At 53.7% G+C, this 20,663-nt stretch overlaps 1 protein-coding gene across 1 annotated transcript in view; it reads left to right on the top strand.

Annotated features, from left to right (window-relative positions):
* The first annotated feature begins 502 nt into the window (after positions 1 to 502).
* The window catches only part of LCP2 (lymphocyte cytosolic protein 2), a 42,353-nt gene continuing 22,192 nt past the window's right edge, over positions 503 to 20,663 (top strand). Inside the window, exons 1-6 of the mRNA XM_066343187.1 lie at positions 503 to 810; positions 5,403 to 5,465; positions 10,809 to 10,855; positions 18,020 to 18,085; positions 18,443 to 18,474; positions 19,040 to 19,077. Coding sequence (XP_066199284.1) covers positions 733 to 810; positions 5,403 to 5,465; positions 10,809 to 10,855; positions 18,020 to 18,085; positions 18,443 to 18,474; positions 19,040 to 19,077 — 324 coding nt within the window. The 5' untranslated portion in view covers positions 503 to 732. The remainder of the gene's footprint in view (positions 811 to 5,402; positions 5,466 to 10,808; positions 10,856 to 18,019; positions 18,086 to 18,442; positions 18,475 to 19,039; positions 19,078 to 20,663) is intronic.

The following is a 20,663-nucleotide window of genomic DNA, read 5'->3' as shown; positions in this document are numbered from 1 at the left end:
CCTTGCCGGGGTTGCATGTCGTGGAAACCATCCTCGGAGAAGTGAAGTCTGGCCCTCCCAGGACAGCCCCTCTCAGCCCTGGGTGCCTGCCTGACTCACTCACTCTCCCACGGAGAATCCTCTAGTCATTAACTCTAAGGGGCAGCAGAAAACAATCTCAACTTTATCCCTTAGCAATAGACTAAGGAAGGGGTGGTTGGAAAACATGCAAAGGGCACGCTCTTTCCCCCGGCAACTCACTGATGTGGGAGATTGTCTATAGGTCAACTGTCAAAATAGTAGGTTTTCATCCCCAGAGAGCCAGCCAAGCAGCAGTGTGGTGTGGATGCATGGGACTCACACTGGAATCCAAGTTCTGTTCAGCACCACTCCCACTGGGCTGGGGTGGCCAGGGCCAGGGGGAATTACCAGCCCTGTCGCCCTCTCCGCCTCTCCCGCGGCGGAGCTGGGCTTCCTTGTTTACTTATTTAGGGCCCAGCAGAGGAAGTGGTAAAGGAAACTTGCTGAGTCGTTTTCTGAGAAGAGACCATATTTGTTCGCGGAGGAAGCGTTGCTTTCTGGGATTTGGCTACAGCAGAAAAGACATCAGCCCCATCAAGACTGTTCCCAAGGGTCACCGGGGGTTGGAAGAGCCAAGGACGCCTTGCACGCTCCGGATTTGGGGTTCCCTGTCCCTGGGCGCCGCACCCATGCTCAGCTTGTGAAGTTCCCCCTCCTCCCGGGAGAGCGGCCATGGCATTGAGAAACGTGCCCTTCCGCTCCGAGGTCCTGGGCTGGGACCCCAACAGCCTCGCGGACTACTTCAGGAAGGTGAGCCTTTGTTGTTGGTGGGGCTGGCAGTGCCCCTGGAGGGCTGGGCCGAGCCTTGGAGTTGGAGTCTGGGCAGAACACGAGAGGTATAATCTTATTGCAGCACACTTCCAAGCTGGCGGCCAACTCAGCGGCTGAGCGTGTGTCGTAGAGAGAGTAACCCTCCAGTCTGCAGCGCCGGCTATGCACGTCGCCGCGAGTCTGTGCACTCCGGCGGGCGCTGGTGCATTTAACACTCTCCGGTGTCGTTCAACACTGTCCCTTTGGCTCAGCAGCCGAATAACCTCAGGGAGGTTAAAATGGCCCAAAGCCCCAGGGGACTACGTGGGACAGAGGCAGGATTCCAGTCACCTGTCTGGCTTCAAAGTCCGTGCTCTGAGAGGTAGAACTTCTATAACCGCTAGTGAGATTCAGGGCTTCTCGTTAGAGAGGAAGAAACGGAGTCCCAGGGTGGGCGAAAGGAGAGGCAGGGTAGGAGGGGTGGCCAGAGCTGTGGTGAGCTGTGCTCCCGGGAGGTAGTGCTGGGCAGTCATTGCGCATGACCCTGAAAGAGGGCTTCGTGAGCCCTCCTGTGGGACAGTCTCCTCGGAGCTTTAGGAGAGTCTTGTGAGGCAGGTCAGAAAACTGACAGGAGCCCAGGGTCTAGCTAGGGAAACTGAGGCTCCTGCAGAAGAGGCTTAGCCAGGCAGGGTCAGAGACCAAGCTGTGGCAGAGCTGAGACCAGAAGGTTGTTGCCCGGCCTTCCGGTCTTAGAGATACTTGAAGATCCCCATGCTTGGTCATCTGCTGGTGGGAGCACAGGTCACATATCTGCACAGGCAGATCCCAAACCACGTGACTCAGTTAGGGACTCTCTGTCCCTGTCCAAGGAATATGGTGTCTTGTGAGGGACATCTGACCTTCTTATATCCCCACCTGAGGAGGCTGGCATTGAATTCAGTTGGCACTCCAGGCCATCCTACGGGTGAGATTTTAAAGTCAAGTCCTTAGAGATCATCTAAGTCAATTTTCTGTTTTCCCTGGGGGTGGAATAGGCTCCCTAGGACACATAGCCAAACCTGGGGTCGGTGTGGTAGCAAGGTATTTACTGTCACCCCTGTTCTTCCCCAACCTAAAAGAAGAAAAATATGAAACGGTTGACTTAGGTGTGACAAGAAAAAGGCTCAGCCCACAGACCTTGTCACTTGCTGCTTTTTATGCATCGCATTTCTGTTCTTTTTTCCTCTAAAAGGTCATAGCAAACAGGTTTTCAGCAGTGTGGGTGCAGAGACGGTTGGGACACCTGACATTTGAAGGATATTTCTAAATACCTTTCTTAAATGTAGACCAAACGAACTAGGGAAACTGGTGAAATTGACCAAGATGCTATAAAGTGGCATGTTAGCTCAATAGAGAAAGGAGAGAAGAATTGAGAACTAGGGAGGGGAGCCAGGGCCCAGGCTGGGAGGCACAGATAGGCTCCATGTCCAATGGGAGAAGGAGAATGCACAACCCCGGCCAGCAGCAGAGGGCCCCATGTCCAATGGGAGAAGGAGAATGCACAGCCCCGGCCAGCAGCAGAGGGCCCCATGTCCAATGGGAGAAGGAGAATGCACAGCCCCGGCCAGCAGCAGAGGGCCCCATGTCCAATGGGAGAAGGAGAATGCACAGCCCCGGCCAGCAGCAGAGGGCCCCATGTCCAATGGGAGAAGGAGAATGCACAGCCCCGGCCAGCAGCAGAGGGCCCCATGTCCAATGGGAGAAGGAGAATGCACAGCCCCGGCCAGCAGCAGAGGGCCCCATGTCCAATGGGAGAAGGAGAATGCACAACCCCGGCCAGCAGCAGAGGGCCCCATGTCCAATGGGAGAAGGAGAATGCACAACCCTGGCCAGCAGCAGAGGGCCCCATGTCCAATGGGAGAAGGAGAATGCACAGCCCCGGCCAGCAGCAGAGGGCCCCATGTCCAATGGGAGAAGGAGAATGCACAACCCCGGCCAGCAGCAGAGGGCTCCATGTCCAATGGGAGAAGGAGAATGCACAACCCCGGCCAGCAGCAGAGGGCCCCATGGGGAAAGCTCCCCTGAGCACATGGTGGGGAGGGCTCTACAGGTCAGGGGTGATTCAGGGAGAAGGGTCTCAGCCCGAGTTGGGGAAAGGGAGACTTTTCTTCTTGGAAGTCCCAAACCTTGGGACAAGTCCACAGCACCCGAACAGGTGTACCTTCCCAGCAGAGAAGGACCGAAGGTGGGAACAAACAGGCTAAGAGCACCGGTGATCCGGAAGTCCTCCGAGAGACTCAGATAAACACCCTTCACCCCCTGAGCACTTCAGTCCCCCAGAGGAAAAAAAAATGACACGTGAACTACCACGGAGTTATTTGGGGATGGCTCTTAGGCATCAAGTCTAGTTAAAGAGGGACGGGCAGGTGTAATTAGCAATGAAGCCATGCTATCAGGTCCCCCTTGGAGATACCTCCCCGGCCGGCTCTGGAGCCAGACATGCCTTGGTTTGAATCCTGGCTAGCCCGGGCGCCTTGCCTTCGTTACTGACCTCCCTGTGCCTCAGCGGCCTCATCGGCCGAGGAGAGATACGAACAGAACAGTAACTAAGCTCATGGGGCTGTTGGGAGGGTGAATGAAAACACCGTATGGGAGGCATTTAGCGGAGGGGGTGGGGAAGCTCATGTTCGAGCTTCCATTTCTCTTGCTCTGATCACTGGACCCCAGCTGGGATCCCAGCTACGTGTAGCTTCTCCTCTCTCTAGAACGTAAGGCCCCCGCACCCCGAGGGGGTCTTAGGTCATGGTTTGTATGTCCTTAGCCCCTCCAATTCCTCTGACTTGGCAGGAGAACAGCTCTGGGCCCTGCCGTGGAGGCTCAGAGCCATGAGTTCTAATCCTAGCTGTGTTCTCAGCTCATTGGGTGACTTTGGGTCTCAGATGCTAGGCCTCGCTGGGCCTCAGTTGTCCCGTCTAGAACACCAGGTACCTGCTCTAGACCAGTGCCCGCTGAAGCTGGGTGCTCATAAAAAATCATCCAAGTGTTTACTAAAAATATAGATTCGAGCTCCCAGGTCCAGATGTGCCTTGATCAGAATCAAACTTCTTGGCAGGCCCCAGTCTGCGAGGTTGTCTGTCTTTCTAGAGCTGAGGTTAGTGCTTTGCAAAATCAGAGATTCATCTGACAAGGAGGGCAGTGAATGAAGATGCTGAATTGAGGGCAGTTGACTGTCCCAAGAACTCAGCACATGTAGATAAGAGGGAAGCTCGGGGCTCCTCAGATGATGCTCTAAATCAGCTTTTTCTGAGTTTTTCTATATCCCCCCCCCCCTCCTGTCCTTTCAAGCCAAGAGGTTACAACAACTGTGTTTACTCTTTGGTCTTGCTGGCCGGAAGAGAAGGCCATGATTTTAAATTTGTACCCAAAGAAGGCTGCCGCAAACTGTGAGAACCACATGTGTGAAGGGACCCTAGGATTCTCAAGGACAAACATTTACCCTCAAATACTACATCCCGAAACATCAAATTAGAGATATTTCCAACACAAATTCGTTTGCTGTCGAAGACGGGGTAACGGACACCTGACAGGGTTGTCGATGGATGTGACTCTTTAGGAAAGTAATCGAGACCCCCAAAATGATCATTTCTGTTAATCCTATAACTCTGAGGATCTAACTTAAACAGTTAAGTAGAAGAAAACAAATTGTATGCAAAAGAATGTCCACGATGTCCTACAGTTTGATCTGGGTAGTGTATTAAGATGCATTTAAAGTTCTCTACTCACTGTATATGTTACGGTGCTTTAACAAATAAGGGACCATTCCTGCCAGAGACATTAAAGTCTTTTTCTGATGCCCAGTAGTCACCTCTGTCACTTGCTACCCATGGAAACTCATGCAAGTCATGTATGTGACTCTCATCTTGGACTTCCCATCTGAAAAATGTCAGCATGAAACGACTTAGATTGGTTTAAACGCTTAGCACAGGGCCTCCCAGAGAGCAAGCGTCTGATCATTTTCAGCGGCTGCTATGATCAGGATCGCAGCAGCAGTTTGCTGAACACCTAAACATGGTTAGCAGGGAGGGAACAATCAAAGGAATGTTTGAAATGAGTTCGTGGTGACGTGAGGCCGTGCTTAGGTTATCACTTGAAGGTAATTTTAGGAGAAAACGTCAGGCTTACGAGACTGGATAGAACTTAGAACCACAATTAAACATACGCTGAGAGTCAGAGCATTGAAGCAAACACGTTGCCATGTTCACGAGCTCGGCTTTGGGTGGCGAGATAAGTGCCGTTCGCTGTCTCCTTCCTGCTCCTCTCTGCTTGTCTTGGGAGCGCCCCCGAACCTTGAAGGCACTCTCGTAGCCTAGGGGTTGATCCTGCACCTTGAATTGAGCGTGGCAGGTTCTTCATTTCAGAGAGTCCCAAGGGATTAGAAAGCTGGGCTGAGGCGGGGCGGGACGGGCCCCTCTGTGAGAGCGGGGAGGGCGGGGGAAGTCTGGCTCGCCACAAGGACCACAAACTGTGCTCAGCTCCTGGGGCAGGCGAGGGCGGAGAACCGAGGGCAGGAGCCCGCCCGCACCCACAGCGCCTTCTTCCCCTCCTCTTTGCAGCTGAACTACAAGGACTGTGAAAAGGCTGTGAAGAAGCATCACATCGATGGACCGCGGTTTTTGGTAAGTGCTGCCCGTCGGACACGGACACCTGGAGACCAAAGCTGTTCTGGCCTTGAACCAATGGCTGCAGGGTCAGCTGGTCTACCCTGCCCCTGAGGCTGCCCAGGGTCCATGCCCGTTGGCACACACAAACCTTTGCCTCCTTCAGAGGTTTTGTATGAACCCCTCTCTCATCACCTCTCAGGATCCTTCTGTATAGGATACCTCCCAGACCTTCCAATGATACCAAGGTACAATCCAAAGCTGAAGTATAAAGGAGAAACCCAAGTAGAGTTAAAACCATGCACACACGCACCCACCTTGGAAGTGTATTCAAACACCACCCGTGCTTTGAGAAGTCCACGGGGATGAAAGGCCATCTGGGAGAACAGAAGATTCTCTTTTCCCGTCTCTCCCTCTGGGGCGCAGGCTCAAGGAGTGGAGGGAAGAGTGGGATCACCCGTACTGTTGCAATTACATTTCTCTCTCTCTCGCTACTAAATCCCCGTAGTTAGTTTTGTGCCAATTAAACACATGGGATGTGGCTCTCTCCACTCCATCACGTTGCAAACTAGACTGAAGCACAGCCGTGGATTAAGGACTGAGCCACTGAATGGAAGGGATGCGGCTCTGATGGTGGGGCGGGCGGCACTGGGTGCTGGCTGGGGGGCGGGGGTTGTCCGAGCATTTCCCCCAAAATGACAGCTTGGCCAGTGGGCAAGGGAGACCCTGACTGCACAAATGCATCTCTTCTGGGCACCTTTCTTCACCCGCTAATAAAGGGGTGGGAACAAGACTTCATAGGTCTCACAGAGACCTATGGAATGAGGAGGCCAAGCTAAGCAGTGGGTCCCTGCAAGGCCTTGTCAGCCGCAGTGAGGGAACTTGGCTATGAGACTTCAGGGTTGGAAGAGGCCAGAGAAGTCACATGCTCGAGCTTTCTACCTGGCGCACCAACCCATTTTCTGTATTGCATCTCTGCCACCAACATCCACTTGAATGCCTTCAGTGATGGCGAGCTCACTACCACCTGTGGTCATTTACCCCTTTCTGGGCAGCTCTCAAGTCTCATACTGAGACCAAACTTGTGTCCCTATGGGCCCTGAGGTTTGCTTTCATGTGCCATGTAGGACATGCTTATTCACTGTTCCACATACATCATTCATTCCTTGACCCATCCATTCACCCGATAAGCATTTTCCTGAGTTCCTTACACACACCAGACCATTCCACGGACCGGGAATATAGAGACGACTGAGATGTGATTTCTGCCTTCCAGACACTTGGTTTAGAGCGGGGTGGGGTCTTCAGGCAGCTCCCACCACCTCGTTTGCCATTGAGGAGCAGTGTACAGAGAGAGGGGTGAGGTGATTTGTTCTAAGTCACACGCCTCGTAATTGGACTCAGGCACACGTTTAATGTAAGCTAACTCTGCCTGAGTTTTTAACAGCGCAGTTTTCTCATACTGAGCTTTGTGCCAATAGAGTTCCTGGAGTTTCACTGTTGCTGTCCTTGCAAATCACTGCTAAACATGAATGTTTCCTTTTGGGGCCTTTAGCACTGAGAACAGAGGCGTGCAGGGGCCGAGTGGCAGTGGGGTGACATGTCTTTGAGGACGGTCCTGGGTGCAGCCCGCTGCTCTGGCCCACCCTGAATAAGCACTGCCCCCTAGGAGCCTCCCCAGCCCCCTGCTCTGTTTACGGAGCTCACGCTCCCTTCCACCTGGGAGCGCCCCCAACACTCCACATGTGAGTCTCAGGCCTGTCAGGTCAGGGTTGTTTCCCGGGTTGAGAAATGGTGCCTGAGCTGCTCTGTCTGCTCTGCTCCAGTGTCTGGGCCTGGCGGACATGCTGCACACACTGATCTCCGTGTGGACGGGGAAGGGGAAGGGGAAGGAGGGGTGCTTGGGGCCAGGAGAGCAGGGAGCAGGAGCCGGTGCCTGGCCCCGCAAGCAGGGGCGTTGGACAGCAGCTTCTGTTGCAACCTGCCCTCTGCCCCAGGTACAATCTGAGCTCTAATCTCGTCTGTCATCCCTCCTACCTTGGTGATATCCAAGACCATCCTGCTACTGAAGGCAGAAGTGGAAGACTCTTGTCTTTTATCCTTCCTTCCTTTCCTTCCTTCCTTTCCTTCCTTTCCTTCCCTTCCTTCCCTTCCTTCCCTTCCTTCCCTTCCTTCCCTTCCTTCCTTCCTTCCTTCCTTCCTTCCTTCCTTCCTTCCTTCCTTCCTTCCTTCCTTCCTCCCTCCCTCCCCCCCTCCCTCCTTCCCTTCCCTTCACTCCCCTCCCTCCCTCCTTCCCTCCCACCTTTCCTCCCTCCCTCCCAGCATAGGAGCTAACGGTCCCCTTGAATCTGTCTTGCTACCATTTTGTTTCCTAGTGAGAAGGGTGAGACCTTGCCTGATGGGAAGTGGGGGTGCTGTGCTTCCAGAAGGTCAAAGAAAAGGAGGAAATGTGCTTAGGAAGGCGTGTGGCTGAACGTACAGAAACCTAACCACAGCTGCTCAGCCAAAGCAGGGGTCATCTTTCCCAGGTGATGAGGAATCTAGCGGTGGGTGCTCGTGGCTGGCGAGCTGCTCAAGGCAGCCGAGGACCCAGGCCCCTTCCAGCTCATGGAAACAGCCTGTGGCTTCTGTCCCAGTGGTCACAAGATGGCTGCTCCATCGCCAGGCGTCGCATCTGCATTCCAGGCAGGAGGAAGGGGTGGTGGGCAAAGAGCAAAAGGTACAAAAGTGTGTGGGGAAGGCACCCCCTCCCTTGTTTTCAGGAAGGCAATAACTTCCAAGAGCTCCATCTGGTAGACCTCACTTACAGCTCACTGGCCGTACTGAGTCCTGCGACCCCAGCCATGGGCGAGAGAGTCTATTTTATACGTTTGCTGCCCTGAACGAAATCCAGGCGCTGTCAGCAAGGAAGAGAGAGTGGATATGGGGTGGACAGGCAGCAAAGTCACTTCGGCCACATCACCCCTCCACGTGGGCCGCATTTGCAGCTCTCCTCCTTCTGTGCCCCTCTTGAGGATACACTGGGCATAGAATCAGTCCCCCAAAGCCACAAGTCTAACTCTAAGTCATCGTGGGAGCAGCCCAGAGTTTCCTGAAGGGTTTTGGAGCAGGTGGAGGAGGGGGTCATATCACAAAGCAGCACTCCCCAGTAAGCATCTCTCATCGGTCCTCCCAGCTCCTGTCCCCCTTCTAAAGGGCTAGCGCTTCCCTGCCGCGCTGCGGCCCTGCGTCTCCGGCCACGCCCACATCCACATCCACCTTCTGTTCCGCTCTTCCCAGAATTCCCTCAGTGTATGTCCCCCAGGGGGATGGCCCGCCCCGCATTCAGCTCCCGCCCCTTGGGCAGCTCCCGGGAAGCCCTGTACCTGTCAGGCCACACTCTGACCATGAGTCCTAGTGCGTCCCTAGGACGGGGTGGTTTTGGAGGGAGGAGGTGCCACTGCTCGGTGATATTAAAGAAAAAAGGAGCAGCATGAGCAAAAGCCTGATTTTCACTGGACTCTTGGCTGATGCCGGCCCCAACCCTGCTGCAGGGTCTGATGAGGGGTCTGGGTCGGTCACCGCTCCTGGGAGCTAGAGCGGGTGAATCCAACAAGCACATTGCTACGTTGCCCCAGCCTGTGCCTGCTGGGCCCAGAGGGAAGCATGCCAGCTCTTCCCAGTGGGTAGTAAACAGCCCTCTAGGTGTCTCCAAGACCAGGGGGGAGAAAAAGCAAAGACACTCATCTCCAAGAGCCAGCCAGACCCCCGCTGCTCCCACCCGGGGGGTAGAATTACTCACCTCGCTCATCTATGGTGTGTTTAACACCGTGTCAAACACCTGGCATACATCATCTCATTCAATCCTCAAGAACCCTGACAGGGGCTGTTGTTATTAAAATGATTCCCATTTTACAGATAATGAAACAAAGGTTCAGGGATGCTAAGCGTGTGCCCCCAAACCAGACACCTGCTAAAGTGAATGACCAAGATTCAAACCCAGCCCGCCTGATGCGGGAGCTCCCACCCAGCCGCTGTCCTCCGTGAGGACGTCAGCAGGCCGCTTCTTTGGTTCTACAGAAAGTGTGCCCACCTTCTTCCTTTCTGTTCCCAATACTGGCACCCGGCCTCTCCTCCGCCCTCCCAGCCATCTTCTTCCTCACTCTCCTCCCCTCCAACACAGGCCGGCTGGACCCTCAGAGGGCTTAGGCCTGGGACGAGGGAAACTCATAGGAAGACAACTGACCACAGATGCTGTAGAGCAGGGCTCCAACCCCAGCTCCGTCACCTACAAGCTGAAATTCCCTTAACACCCCAAGCCTCGGTTTTCTCACCTATAGAATGGGAGTACAGGTAGTTTCTATATCACGGGGTTGATGTGAAGCTTGATCGAGGTGCTGTAAGGCAGAGGGCCAGAGTCAGTTCTTCACATTTTTATTTTTCCTTCTTCTTCCCCTTCCTGGTTCCCCCAGGAAAGCCTCTTTATTGCATCCCCAAATCTAGAGAATTCTAGCAATGAGCCTGGTGAAAGAGGCTTTGGGGCGTGAGGGTAGTGACAGGTCACAAGGTCCTTCTGCAGACTGGCCTCACATGGCCGCTCAGCTCGCACAGAGGCCGAGGAGCCCTGAACTCAGGGGTAAGAGCTTAGACGGGAGGAGGTCACATAACACACCAGACTTGGCTCACTATACAAACTCCGTGTGGCCCCACAATTTAGCTCTTGTGGTGTTTGCTTAATTTAAAAATTTTAGTTAAGCCCTGGCTGGTTGGCTCAGTGGTAGAGCGTCGGCCTGGCATGCAGAAGTCCCGGGTTCGATTCCTGGCCAGGGCACACAGGAGAAGCACCCATCTGCTTCTCCACCCCCCCCCCCTCCTTCCTCTGTCTCTCTCTTCCCCTCCCGCAGCCAAGGCTCCATTGGAGCAAAGATGGCCCGGGCACTGGGGATGGCTCCTTGGCCTCTGCCCCAGGCGCTAGAGTGGCTCTGGTCGCAACAGAGCGACGCCCCGGAGGGGCAGAGCATTGCCCCCTGGTGGGCAGAGCATCGCCCCCTGGTGGGCGTGCCTGGTGGATCCCAGTCGGGCGCATACGGGAGTCTGTCTGACTGTCTCTCCCCGTTCCAGCTTCAGAAAAATACAAAAAAAAAAAAAATTTTTTTTAGTTAATATATACAACTCGGGAAATTTCACCTAAAAGCCAGAGGTTGGTATTCCCCTTGAAAAAAATACATCTTGGCCGCACCAGGCTCACTCTGAGTGGGTGGGCGGGGTATACTCCTCAGTGTGCCACAGTCCCCACCACTCCCTATTGTCTCATACCTGACTCTGCTCACCTGGCCCAGAGCCCTGCCTGTGGGTTGTAACCAGCTGGTGTCTTCATTTCAGAACCTGACAGAAAATGACATCCAGAAGTTCCCTAAGCTGCGGGTGCCGTGAGTACTCTCCCCGATTCCTTGGGAGGTTTGGGGAACGAAGGTTGGGTCAGTGACTGATCACTGTTGGTTTGAAACAGGAAAGCGAGCAAGAAGAGTGAAGGCCAGGGCAGGGTCTGGGGACAGACACCGTGTGGCGAGAGTTGGGAAAAGGAAGTAACAGATCTGGCCTGGCTGGCATGTTGTCTGCTCTTGTCAGAGACAAGCCTGACTCCGAACCACGTTTTCGTTTCCTCTCTCCCAATGGGGCGGCAGGGGCCCGTGAAGATACCTCCAGAGTCACGCAAACCGAGGTTTCATCGTGGCTGTGGCGTCATCACCGACTCGGTGATTGCTTTAAGTTTCTGGACCTCGGTTTCGAGCTCAGTAAAATGAGACAGCTGGGCTGTAGGAAGAGTGGTGAGGGACACCATTTTGTCTGTCAATACTGACTGCGTGGGAACGGCTGTCCGGGGCTTTGTGTTGAGAAGAATCCTGAGGGAAGGGGAGGCGTGAGCCATCATTGGAGTCTGACATGGGTGCTGAGATGGGAAGTTCAGCGTACATATCATGCCTTGTGTTTTCCATCCCTCTTGCAAAGGTCCCACATCCTCTCGTGCTCCCAGGAGCCGGGCAGGTGATATAAACGTGTGGAATGGGCCAGGTTGACAAGTACAAAGCCCTAGCGAGTTTCCTTTCATTTTTCCACCTTTGAATAAAGCATGGATATAGAGAAATGTTTCTCCACTCTGAGAAAAATAATAGCACAATTATGATAATAAAAGAGGCCATCAATACACATGGTTGGTGAACAATAGGGAGGGGTGGAGACTGTGGCAAACAAAACAGAACATGTTCTCTACCCATAGAAAGCAGCAGCTATTCAGATTCAGTCCGTGAGGATCCAAGGAGGCTCAGTCTTGGAAATTACCAAAGATAGCTAGATGTATTGGTTTGATGTGATGTCTCTCATTTTTTAAAAATTGGCTCAGACATTTTTAAATATTACAAAAGTCTAAATAAACAGATCTACGAGGTAGATTTAGTCTAGGGGGACACGAATTTGAGACCTGCACTCTGAACTTTCTCTGAGGTCTTTTCTTTTTCTCCAAGGGTCTCAGAGCGCAAAAAATAAAGGGGAAGTAGGCGGGACGATGGAGTAGGAGGTCGGGAAGTCTCTAATTAAGTGGGACTGTTAGAGAAGGCCAATTCAGGAAGATCGGGCTCTCAGAGTTCCCTCATCTGAAAGGGTGAAGGAAAGAAGATAAGGGTAAGGATTTGCTTTGGCTGCTGCCTCTCTCCAGGGGCTGGGTTTTCTCTAACTACCTCAGGCTATATAAATTTAAATCAAATGAAAAATTTAGTTCTTCAGATACTAGTCACATTTTAAGGGCTGATAGCCACAGAGAACAGGTGACTGCCTATAGGAGGGCACAGACACAGACTATTTCTCTGCTTGCAGAAATGTGATGCTCTAGAGCCGTGATGGCGAACCTTTTTATTAAAACCGCCTACTTTTGCAGTGCTGATCAACCTGGTCCCTCCCGCCCACTAGTGGGCTTTCTAGCTTTCATGGTGGGCGGTAGCAGAGCAACCAAACGGCACCGTGATTGGCCCACCATGAAAGCTGGGACGCCCACTAGTGGGCGGGAGGGACCAGGTTGACCAGCACTGCAAAAGTGGGCGGTTTTTATAAAAAGGTTCGCCATCAACCATGGTCCTACATACAGAAGAGAACTTCACACACAGGGGTCAGATTGGGTGGCTGGCGGGCGAGAGCCAGCCTGCTGATATGTTAGGTGTGATCCACACGGTGTTTTGAAATCAAAGAATGTTTCACAGAGTGCAGCTTCTCTAGATACACAGGGAAGATTTGGTAATCCAGGGCCCAGAATACATTGGGGGAGTGGCCAGCTGAACCCAAGTGTCTGCTGCTCTCCTCAGATGGGGTCTGTGCTGCCCAGTTCACCATGGTCCCCACCACTCCCTAAGGTGCTCTAGTCATTTCTCTCATCTGAACGGAGACTTTGGCCTTCTGACCAACAAGAAGAAAGGAGACAAGATATATACCCTCCCATCTGAAATAACCAAATAACCAGAAAAAAATATCTATATCTATCCACACACACAAACACAGTTGCTCAAAAAATTAGAGTATATTTTATCACTTCATATTCATTTTGAAATATCCCCTAATTTTTGTGAGCATTCTCTCTATAAAATCCAGCAGTTTTGAAGACATTGGACACCAGATAATGAGAGATGGGAAACAAATGTGGTGATCTCCACGAATGCCCACCGCTTTGAGAGCGTCTCCTGGCCATGGCACAGGAAGCAGGTGCACAGGGGGAGTCCGGCTGGGGAACTCCTTGTGTTGAGGAGACAGGGCTGAGGGTCAGGAAGTCTAGAGTTCACTGAACTGGTATCCGAGAAGGGAGCTGCATTGAGAAGGTGCCCTGGACAACTGCAGGCGGTCCCTCCTCAGCAGTATTTGGACTGACGCAGGCAGGTAGGGAGCCCACCTGAAAAGCACCACTCAACATTAGAGGTGATAGCACCCAGCGCCAGGGCTGGAAATGGTGCCTGCTTCTCCATCCAGACTGGGAATACTTCAGATTCACGGTCATTGGGTCGAAGACACAGAATGACCTTGCCTTCACAGTGAGGAATACTTAACCCTAGTCTAAAAGATGTCTGTCCCTACCTAGCAAATCTTTATCCAGCAAGACTGGATAAAGACAAAAAATAAATAAATAAATAAATAAACGACCTCCTTACAACGTAACTGCATTCCAAAACAAAGCTCAGAAATATTCATAGGAATGCAAAAACATCCATCACCCAACAGAGCGCAATGCACAGTGTCAGGCGCCTGGTCAGAGATGAACAGATATACAGACAAACAGAAAAGTATGCCCTAGAATGAGTAAAGAAACCAAGGCGTCAAAACTGACCCATCACTGACACAGAGAGCACAATTAGCGGACATGGGCAGTGGAATCAGTCCGTATGTTCAGAAAGATAAACTGAGGCATAAGAAATGCAAAAGGACCCAAATAGAACTTCTAGAGATAAAAATGATAACATTTGGGGTGGGTGAGAAATTCCCTGCTAGGGTTTAACAGCGGATTAGATACTGCACAAGCTAAATTCGGTAAACAGGAAGACCCAGTAATAGAAACTATCCAGAATGAAACGCACAAGGAATTAAACTAAAACAGTGACAAGAGCCTCAGGAACTGTTGGAAACTGCGAAGTAGCCTAAGGAAGAGGGAAGAGCGTGGGGAGAACCAACCTCAAAGGGTCGGCAGGAAAGTGAGAAGAAATGATGGGGAAACAATAAAACATACAGAAGGAGAGTTAGCTGTTATTATTTGACACAAAATCCCAATGAGCACAGGATCTCATTTTTACTCATTATTCTATCCTCGTCAGGGGGAGAGGGCTGGAAGAACAGAAAGGCATGGGCTTTGGGGCAAGGGCCATCCAGGTTCCAACACCAGCTCCGCCTCCCACCAGCCGAGGGACACTGAGGCAGTCACGCTGACATCCTGAGGGGTCAAGAGCGAGCTCGCGGGGAGCGGTGGGTTCTCAAAGAGGCGGCCCACATGAGTTGCCTGGTGCCGTCTGTCCTTGACACATAGCGATGTCAGCACTGACTCATTCCGTTCCCTTGTATGTAGCTTCCTCTGCTGTGAGCATTACCTTAAAGGGCTGTGAGGTTGAAATTGTGTTGATATGCAGCCGACCAAAACATTACACTCCTTTGAGTCTTATTTCCTTCCCCCGTGATTGGGAAAAAAAAAAAATCAGTATTAAAAAGGTTTTTGTCAGAATGCAGGTTCTGGCGAGGAGAGCTTTCTCTGTGTGCAGATGTAGTCAGTCTCTCAAGACATCGTTTCTCCCAGAGACACCCGAATTCTCTAATGGGGAGGTGGTTTTTCAATGGAAAGATGGAGCCTCTTAGGAGAGGGCCTTGCTCAAAACCAAGGCACAGCTGAGCAGGAGCTGGGTAAATTGGTAGAGTACCTGATAAAGTCTTCTGATGCCCATTGGGAGGTTGTTTTTCAAAAACCACTTGGCCTTGGCTGGTTGGCTTAGTGGTAGAGTGTTGGCCTGTCATGTGGATGTTCTGGGTTCAATTCCCGGTCAGGGCTCACAGGAGAAGTGACCATCTGCTTCTCCACCGCTACCCCTCCCCCTTTCTTCTCTCTCTCTCTCTCTTCCCCTCCCGCACCCATGGCTCAGTTGGAGCAAGTTGGCCCTGAGCTCTGAGGATGACTCCATGGCCTTGCCTCAGGCACTAAAATAGCTCAGTTGCTGAGCATCAGAGCAACAGTCCCCAGATGGGCAGAGCATCTCCCATAGAGGGCTTGCTGGGTAGATCCCGGTCGGGGCACATGCAGAAGTCTGTCTCTCTGCCACCCCGCTTCTCACTTAAGAAAAAACAAAACAAAACACTTTATAAGTTGTATATTTAAACACACAGGGAGGGCCCGTGCCTTGTCTGAGGCCGCAGAGTGGGCTCTGCCCTTGGGCAGGATGTTGCAGTCAGACTCCACGAGGACCTGCCCTCTGTGTTTCTAACATCACCAGGAGGGGCCCCTGACTGACAAGTCGGACTCGCCCCCACCACGCCGCAAGGTGTGGCTGTGACTGGGCTGGAGCCAGGTCACGGCAAGATTGCACCTTGTGGCGACGGTTTACCTTCCTGCTGGGGGGTCAGCCCCCTCCTCCTGAACCAGTTTATCCCTAAAATAAGGCAGAGCAGAGAGGACTGTGAGCTGCCCAGCCCCCTCCACCCCTCTCCCTGGTTCTGAGTGAGGCCTGAGGTTTGTGGGGAGGAGGGGTAATGAGTCACCTCCGGCCACTCACTGTCACTTGGTCCCCTGGGGGTGTGGGAGTGGGGGACAGATCGTCAGGTTTGCACACAGAGGTGGCCACCGCCTTCCTGCCCCGTCCACAAGGCCGGCCGCCCCGGCCACCTGCTCCCAGCACAGTCCCCGCCGGGGAGGGAGGTTTTCTCCGAGCCCCAGGGAAGGAGGGCGACCCTAGGAGCCTCCTTTGTTTGGGTGCAAAGCAGCAGGGCAGGCCCACCGTGCTCTCAGCCGCTTCTCCTCCTCCCGGGCCTGTGGTTTGGCGTTTCCTTCCTCAGCCCCCAGCCTGGCTGCCGAAGATACTGGGGCGAGGCGACGCCTCGCGCAGGGCGTCCTTCCAGGATCAAAGCAGCCCCGTGAGCCAGTCCGCACCCCACCCGGCCCCTGCTGGTCAGGCCACCGCTGAAATGTCACCTCAGCGCCAGGCCTGCTCATTTTCAGCTGCAATGGCGCCCCTCTCCTGCACCCACCCCCACGCCGCCCCACGGCCTGTTTGTATACACAGTTCCTATCTAGAATTTCACTTCCTTAAATGCTCATTGTTCATTGTCTCTCCTGACTAGCAGGTAAGCTCCCTGCGAGCAGGGGCCTTTGTTCTGGGCTCTGAGGCGCCCTGAGTACCAGCAGAGTCCCGGGCACTTAGAAGGGACTGCACATTGTTGAATGAAGCGGGGACTGGGAGGGGGTGGCTGCAGAAGCCACCACCTCCCACCTGGCCAGGTGCGGGACACCACCGGGCTCCTTTGCCCCCCGGCTCTGTAGGAACCCTCCCACCCCCCCCCCCCCACGTCAGAGAAGGGCGGAGAGGGACTCCCCTCAGCTCCTCAAAACAATCACTTAAAGGAAACAGAAGGACCATGTCACAAGTGATGCTGTCACAGGTGATAGTATCAGAGGCCAAGGCCACTGGGAGGCCCCAGGGTGCTTTAAAGCACCTCCCCTCCGGCCAGTTCAGTGAAGTGTGAAATTCCAACCATGACATATGACAGAGGATGACGCATGGCCCTTTCTCCTTCAGTCCTCATGAGTCCCCAGTGCGTTGATCACAGTTTGGTCGCTGTTTGTAACGAGGCAGGAGGGCGCGGAGCAGCAGTTCCCTGGGCGCACGGAGAAACGGGGCTCTGGGGGTCTGGGAGCATCATGGTCAGGAGGGAAGCTCGTGGGGGGCGCTAAGGACGGCCTCTCTCCTGGAGCAGTTTTGTTTTAGGACAAACCTGTTAGACTGAGACAGTCACTTGAGAGAAGGAATGTCGATCCTGGGGCGTTGTCAGATGGGCCTCAGGCTCCACAGTGTTCGCCGCTGAGGGGTGCGCATACAGGAAGTGGGGTGTTGAAAGTGTACCGCCCTGGAAATTGGGGGGCCTCGTTTCTGTGGTGTGGGGAGAGGGGTGGCCTTTGTCACTAACCCCCAGGTGGGCCTGACCCTCCCCTGCGTCTGGGCCATCTGTAGAATGACATTAGGCCAGGGCATCTCCGAGGCTCCTCCCAGCTGCCCCAACCCCCAGGACAAGCCTGTGTACTCCTTGGTGTCAGCAGTGGGTACTCGGGGAGACTGGAGTCTCCTGTCTGGAAGGTTCAAGAGGCCCCAGGGAATGGACACCTATTGCTAGGGTCTGTCTGTGGTGCAGTCCTGCTCTTTGGGGATTTGCTAGCTCATAGCTCCCAGGATCCAGGAGTCCAGTATCTCCAAGGGTTCTGGACAAGGATGGCCTCAGGGCATGGGTGATGTCCCCACCCCCAGGGAGTCACGGACTCTACAGTCTGCTCCTTGACTGGGAATACTTCTCCAAGTTTTCATGAGAATTCACATCGCCGAGGAGGGAGGGGAGAAGAGAAGGCGATACAGACTAATGAACAGCCCCTGGAGCTCTTATCGAAGTTATACAATGAGCAGCTGATTCTCAGAGATGATTTGAAGATTTCTAAAAGCCAGACATCACCCCAAGGGCACCAAACCACGAGTCAGGGCCCCTACGCCCCAGGAATACTAACACGATAAAATATACAGTGGTCATCTCCTGACCAGAGGCCGACAAGTCCTCGCGGAGGGCTCTGGGCTAGGCACAGGAGGCCGAGCCAGACACAGAGGGCTGCCTGGGCAGGAGCTGGGCTTGCAGAGGGTGAAGGTGACACGTTCTGGGGGAAGTGAGGCTCAGAGGACCCACTGAGGGAACCGGCTGGAGGCCAGAGGAGGCTGGTGGATGTTGGCCCAGGTGCCTGAAGTCAAATGAGTCGAGGAATATCCGGGCTCATTGGGAAGGCTGGGGTTCGATGACGTTGTCTCCTTATCTGTCCTTTTATCTTGCAGGATTCTCAGTAAGTTGAGTCAAGAAATCAACAAGAATGAAGAGAGGAGGAGCATTTTCGCACGCAAGTGAGTGGTCCCCGTGTGCCGAAGTGTTCCGTCAGTCCCGGGGTCTTGGAGCTGGTGCCCAGCAGGGGAGGGCGTTCCCTCTGCCTACCCCGCCCCCACCCCAGGGTCTGGGACATCAGGGGAACTTGACTCAGATGGTCAGGCAGTCATGAGTGGTCAGTGGCACCATCAGTGTGGCTTTGGTGGTTTCTCGAATTGGGGGGCAGTCTGGCCCTGGTTGCCAAGCAACAAGGACCACAGTCCTGGATGGTGAGACGGAGTTTCCGCTGGAGGACCCTCGTGCGGGGCTGGATTGAGGAAAGAGGGAGCCCCCCTGTGTCGGCAAGGCCACTGATGCAATGCTTTTCACCTTTGCAGACCCCAGGTCCAGCGGTTTCCTGAAGAGACAGGTAAAGGTCTCAGGGGTGACAGTGAATGGCATGAGGAGGAGGTGACCTTCAGCTCCTCTGCTGGTTCCTAGGGCTCTTTGGGTGACATGCAGGTGACCTTATTCACTTGCCTGTCAGCCATTTCTTACCCAGAAAAGGGTTTAGGGTCAAGATTGAGGGGAGGAGAGGTGTCACAATGCAGGGCACTTGGCTTATGGCCCCTGTGCAGCTGGGACCCCCACAGAGACACAGCGAGGAACTCTGGGGGTGGGAGTGGTGGGGAAGGACCCAGGCGTGGGCCGAGCACCCAAGTGGGGCCAGCCCCAGGTTTCGGAGTCTTCACAGCAGGTTTTCAACCGTGCCACTGCACATGCTGTCAAGTGCTCTTGGTGACTTTAATACACGGGAAAGATTGAGAGCCCCCGCTGTCGTCAGGTAGAACGAGCCCACAGGCAGACATTCTAGAGCTGGTACTCAGGTGTGTAGCGGGCAGGGTGGGGGCCTGGGACAGAGCACCGGATGGGAGAGCTGCTTTCACTTTCAGTGGCTCCTTTGGTACTAATGGTCGTGATACCTTCTCCCACAGAAAGCCACGAGGAAGACAATGGCGGCTGGTCATCCTTTGTGAGTATGGCTGGGCTGTTCTCCCCGCAGTTTTCAGAGTGCTTTGTATGTAGTAAGGAGCCGGGCCTCTAACCAGATGCTGGTATAGATACCGCGGGTCCGAAAACGTGTGCGTGAGGGCTAGATTGTAAATATTCTTGGCTTAGACGTCTACATGGTCTCCGCCTCCCCTTCTCACCTCTCCTCCTGGGCTACAAAGGCAGCCGTAGTCGGTACCTGGAGGAATGGTCAGCCTTCTCCTAGGAACACAGACGCTGGGCCGGAGTTGGTCCACAGGCTGTAGTTGGCAGACCACACCACTGTTACCCACCATTACCACCCAGAGCAGGACCTTCCCCCAACCCCTCCTCTACCTTAAAGTCGCTTTAGGTTTAGCTTTTCTTGTGCATAAAAGTCTCCACTGGTGAAACAGTAGGAAGGGGATTTCAGAATCAACCTTTACCCTGAGAGGACCTCAGGGAAGGTCCCATCCAGTTGGGATTCGTATTTGAGGGGTCACAGGGAGCCCTTTGAGATGCTTAATAAGCTCTACACACCCTCATCCCGTTAGACCACAGGCATAATCACTGCATATCGAGCTAGACTCAGGCTAATGCGCTGTGGTGGCTTGGGACCCATCTGCTGATTTTCCAGATGAGAAAGCTGAGGCCCCCGGAGAGCCTCAGAGCCACACAGCCAGTCAGAGACAGGCTACGACCAGATGGCCTGGCCCTCCGGCCTGTGGTCTTTCTGGTAAGTGGCTACCTCTAGTGCCTTTAGAAGCAGGCACTCCACAATCCTTGCCCCTTTGGCATTCTGGCAAAAGGAAGCATCTCATTTGAAAAACATGCCAGCGAAGTCTGTGCTTTCTGCCAGGACACAAAGGAATAGGACAGATTTATTTTGTACAAGAGGGAACACAGACCGGAGCTTTCCCCGAAACGTTTACATAGTTGCAGAGAAGCTGCAACTCTGCCACTGCTAGCTGCCTGGTTCCTTCGGTGCAGGGGGGCTCAGCCCGAGGCTGGCCTCCCCAGTCCTCTCCACAAACAGCAGCTTTCCATTAGCGGCTAGCTATAAAACTCGGGGCTTCTGTGTGCTGCCCGGCGCTGCACAGGGCCCTGTGGGGGCGGGTAGAGATAAACAGCCCGCACGCACGAGCATTTTGCAGCACGGATAACACATACACATGGCAGAGTAGGGTTCAGAACCAAATATGCACATAATCTGGGAGCCAAATCGCCCGGTGAAATAAGCGAGCGTGCTAGAAACGGAGAGGCAATGTCTATTGCTGAAAGGGGCTTCTGGGGTAAATGCCTGGTGGGAGGTCAGGAGCAATGAATAGGCCTGGAGTGGGGCTGGCGAAGAGAACCTAGGGATGTCCCCACCAGTCTAGGGGACAGTCCGCCAGGGCTGGAGCGGGGCTGACGCCATTGTTCAGCAGTCCTGTTTGTCTGGGGTTCCTTCCATTCCATCCCACCCCATCCCCCGCTTGTAGGATATAGAATCATTGATGACAGGTCATTTTTAGAGTTCAGGAAGGCACTCAACCCTCACGTTGCCTTCCAGTATATTTCTTTACATACTCCTCGAGTCAAACATGAACA

The sequence above is a fragment of the Saccopteryx leptura genome, chromosome 6, assembly GCF_036850995.1.
Source record: "Saccopteryx leptura isolate mSacLep1 chromosome 6, mSacLep1_pri_phased_curated, whole genome shotgun sequence".
NCBI classification, from domain to species: Eukaryota; Metazoa; Chordata; class Mammalia; order Chiroptera; family Emballonuridae; genus Saccopteryx; species Saccopteryx leptura.
Note: the sequence above shows the minus strand (reverse complement) of the source record. Positions and strands in the feature narration are given on the sequence as shown.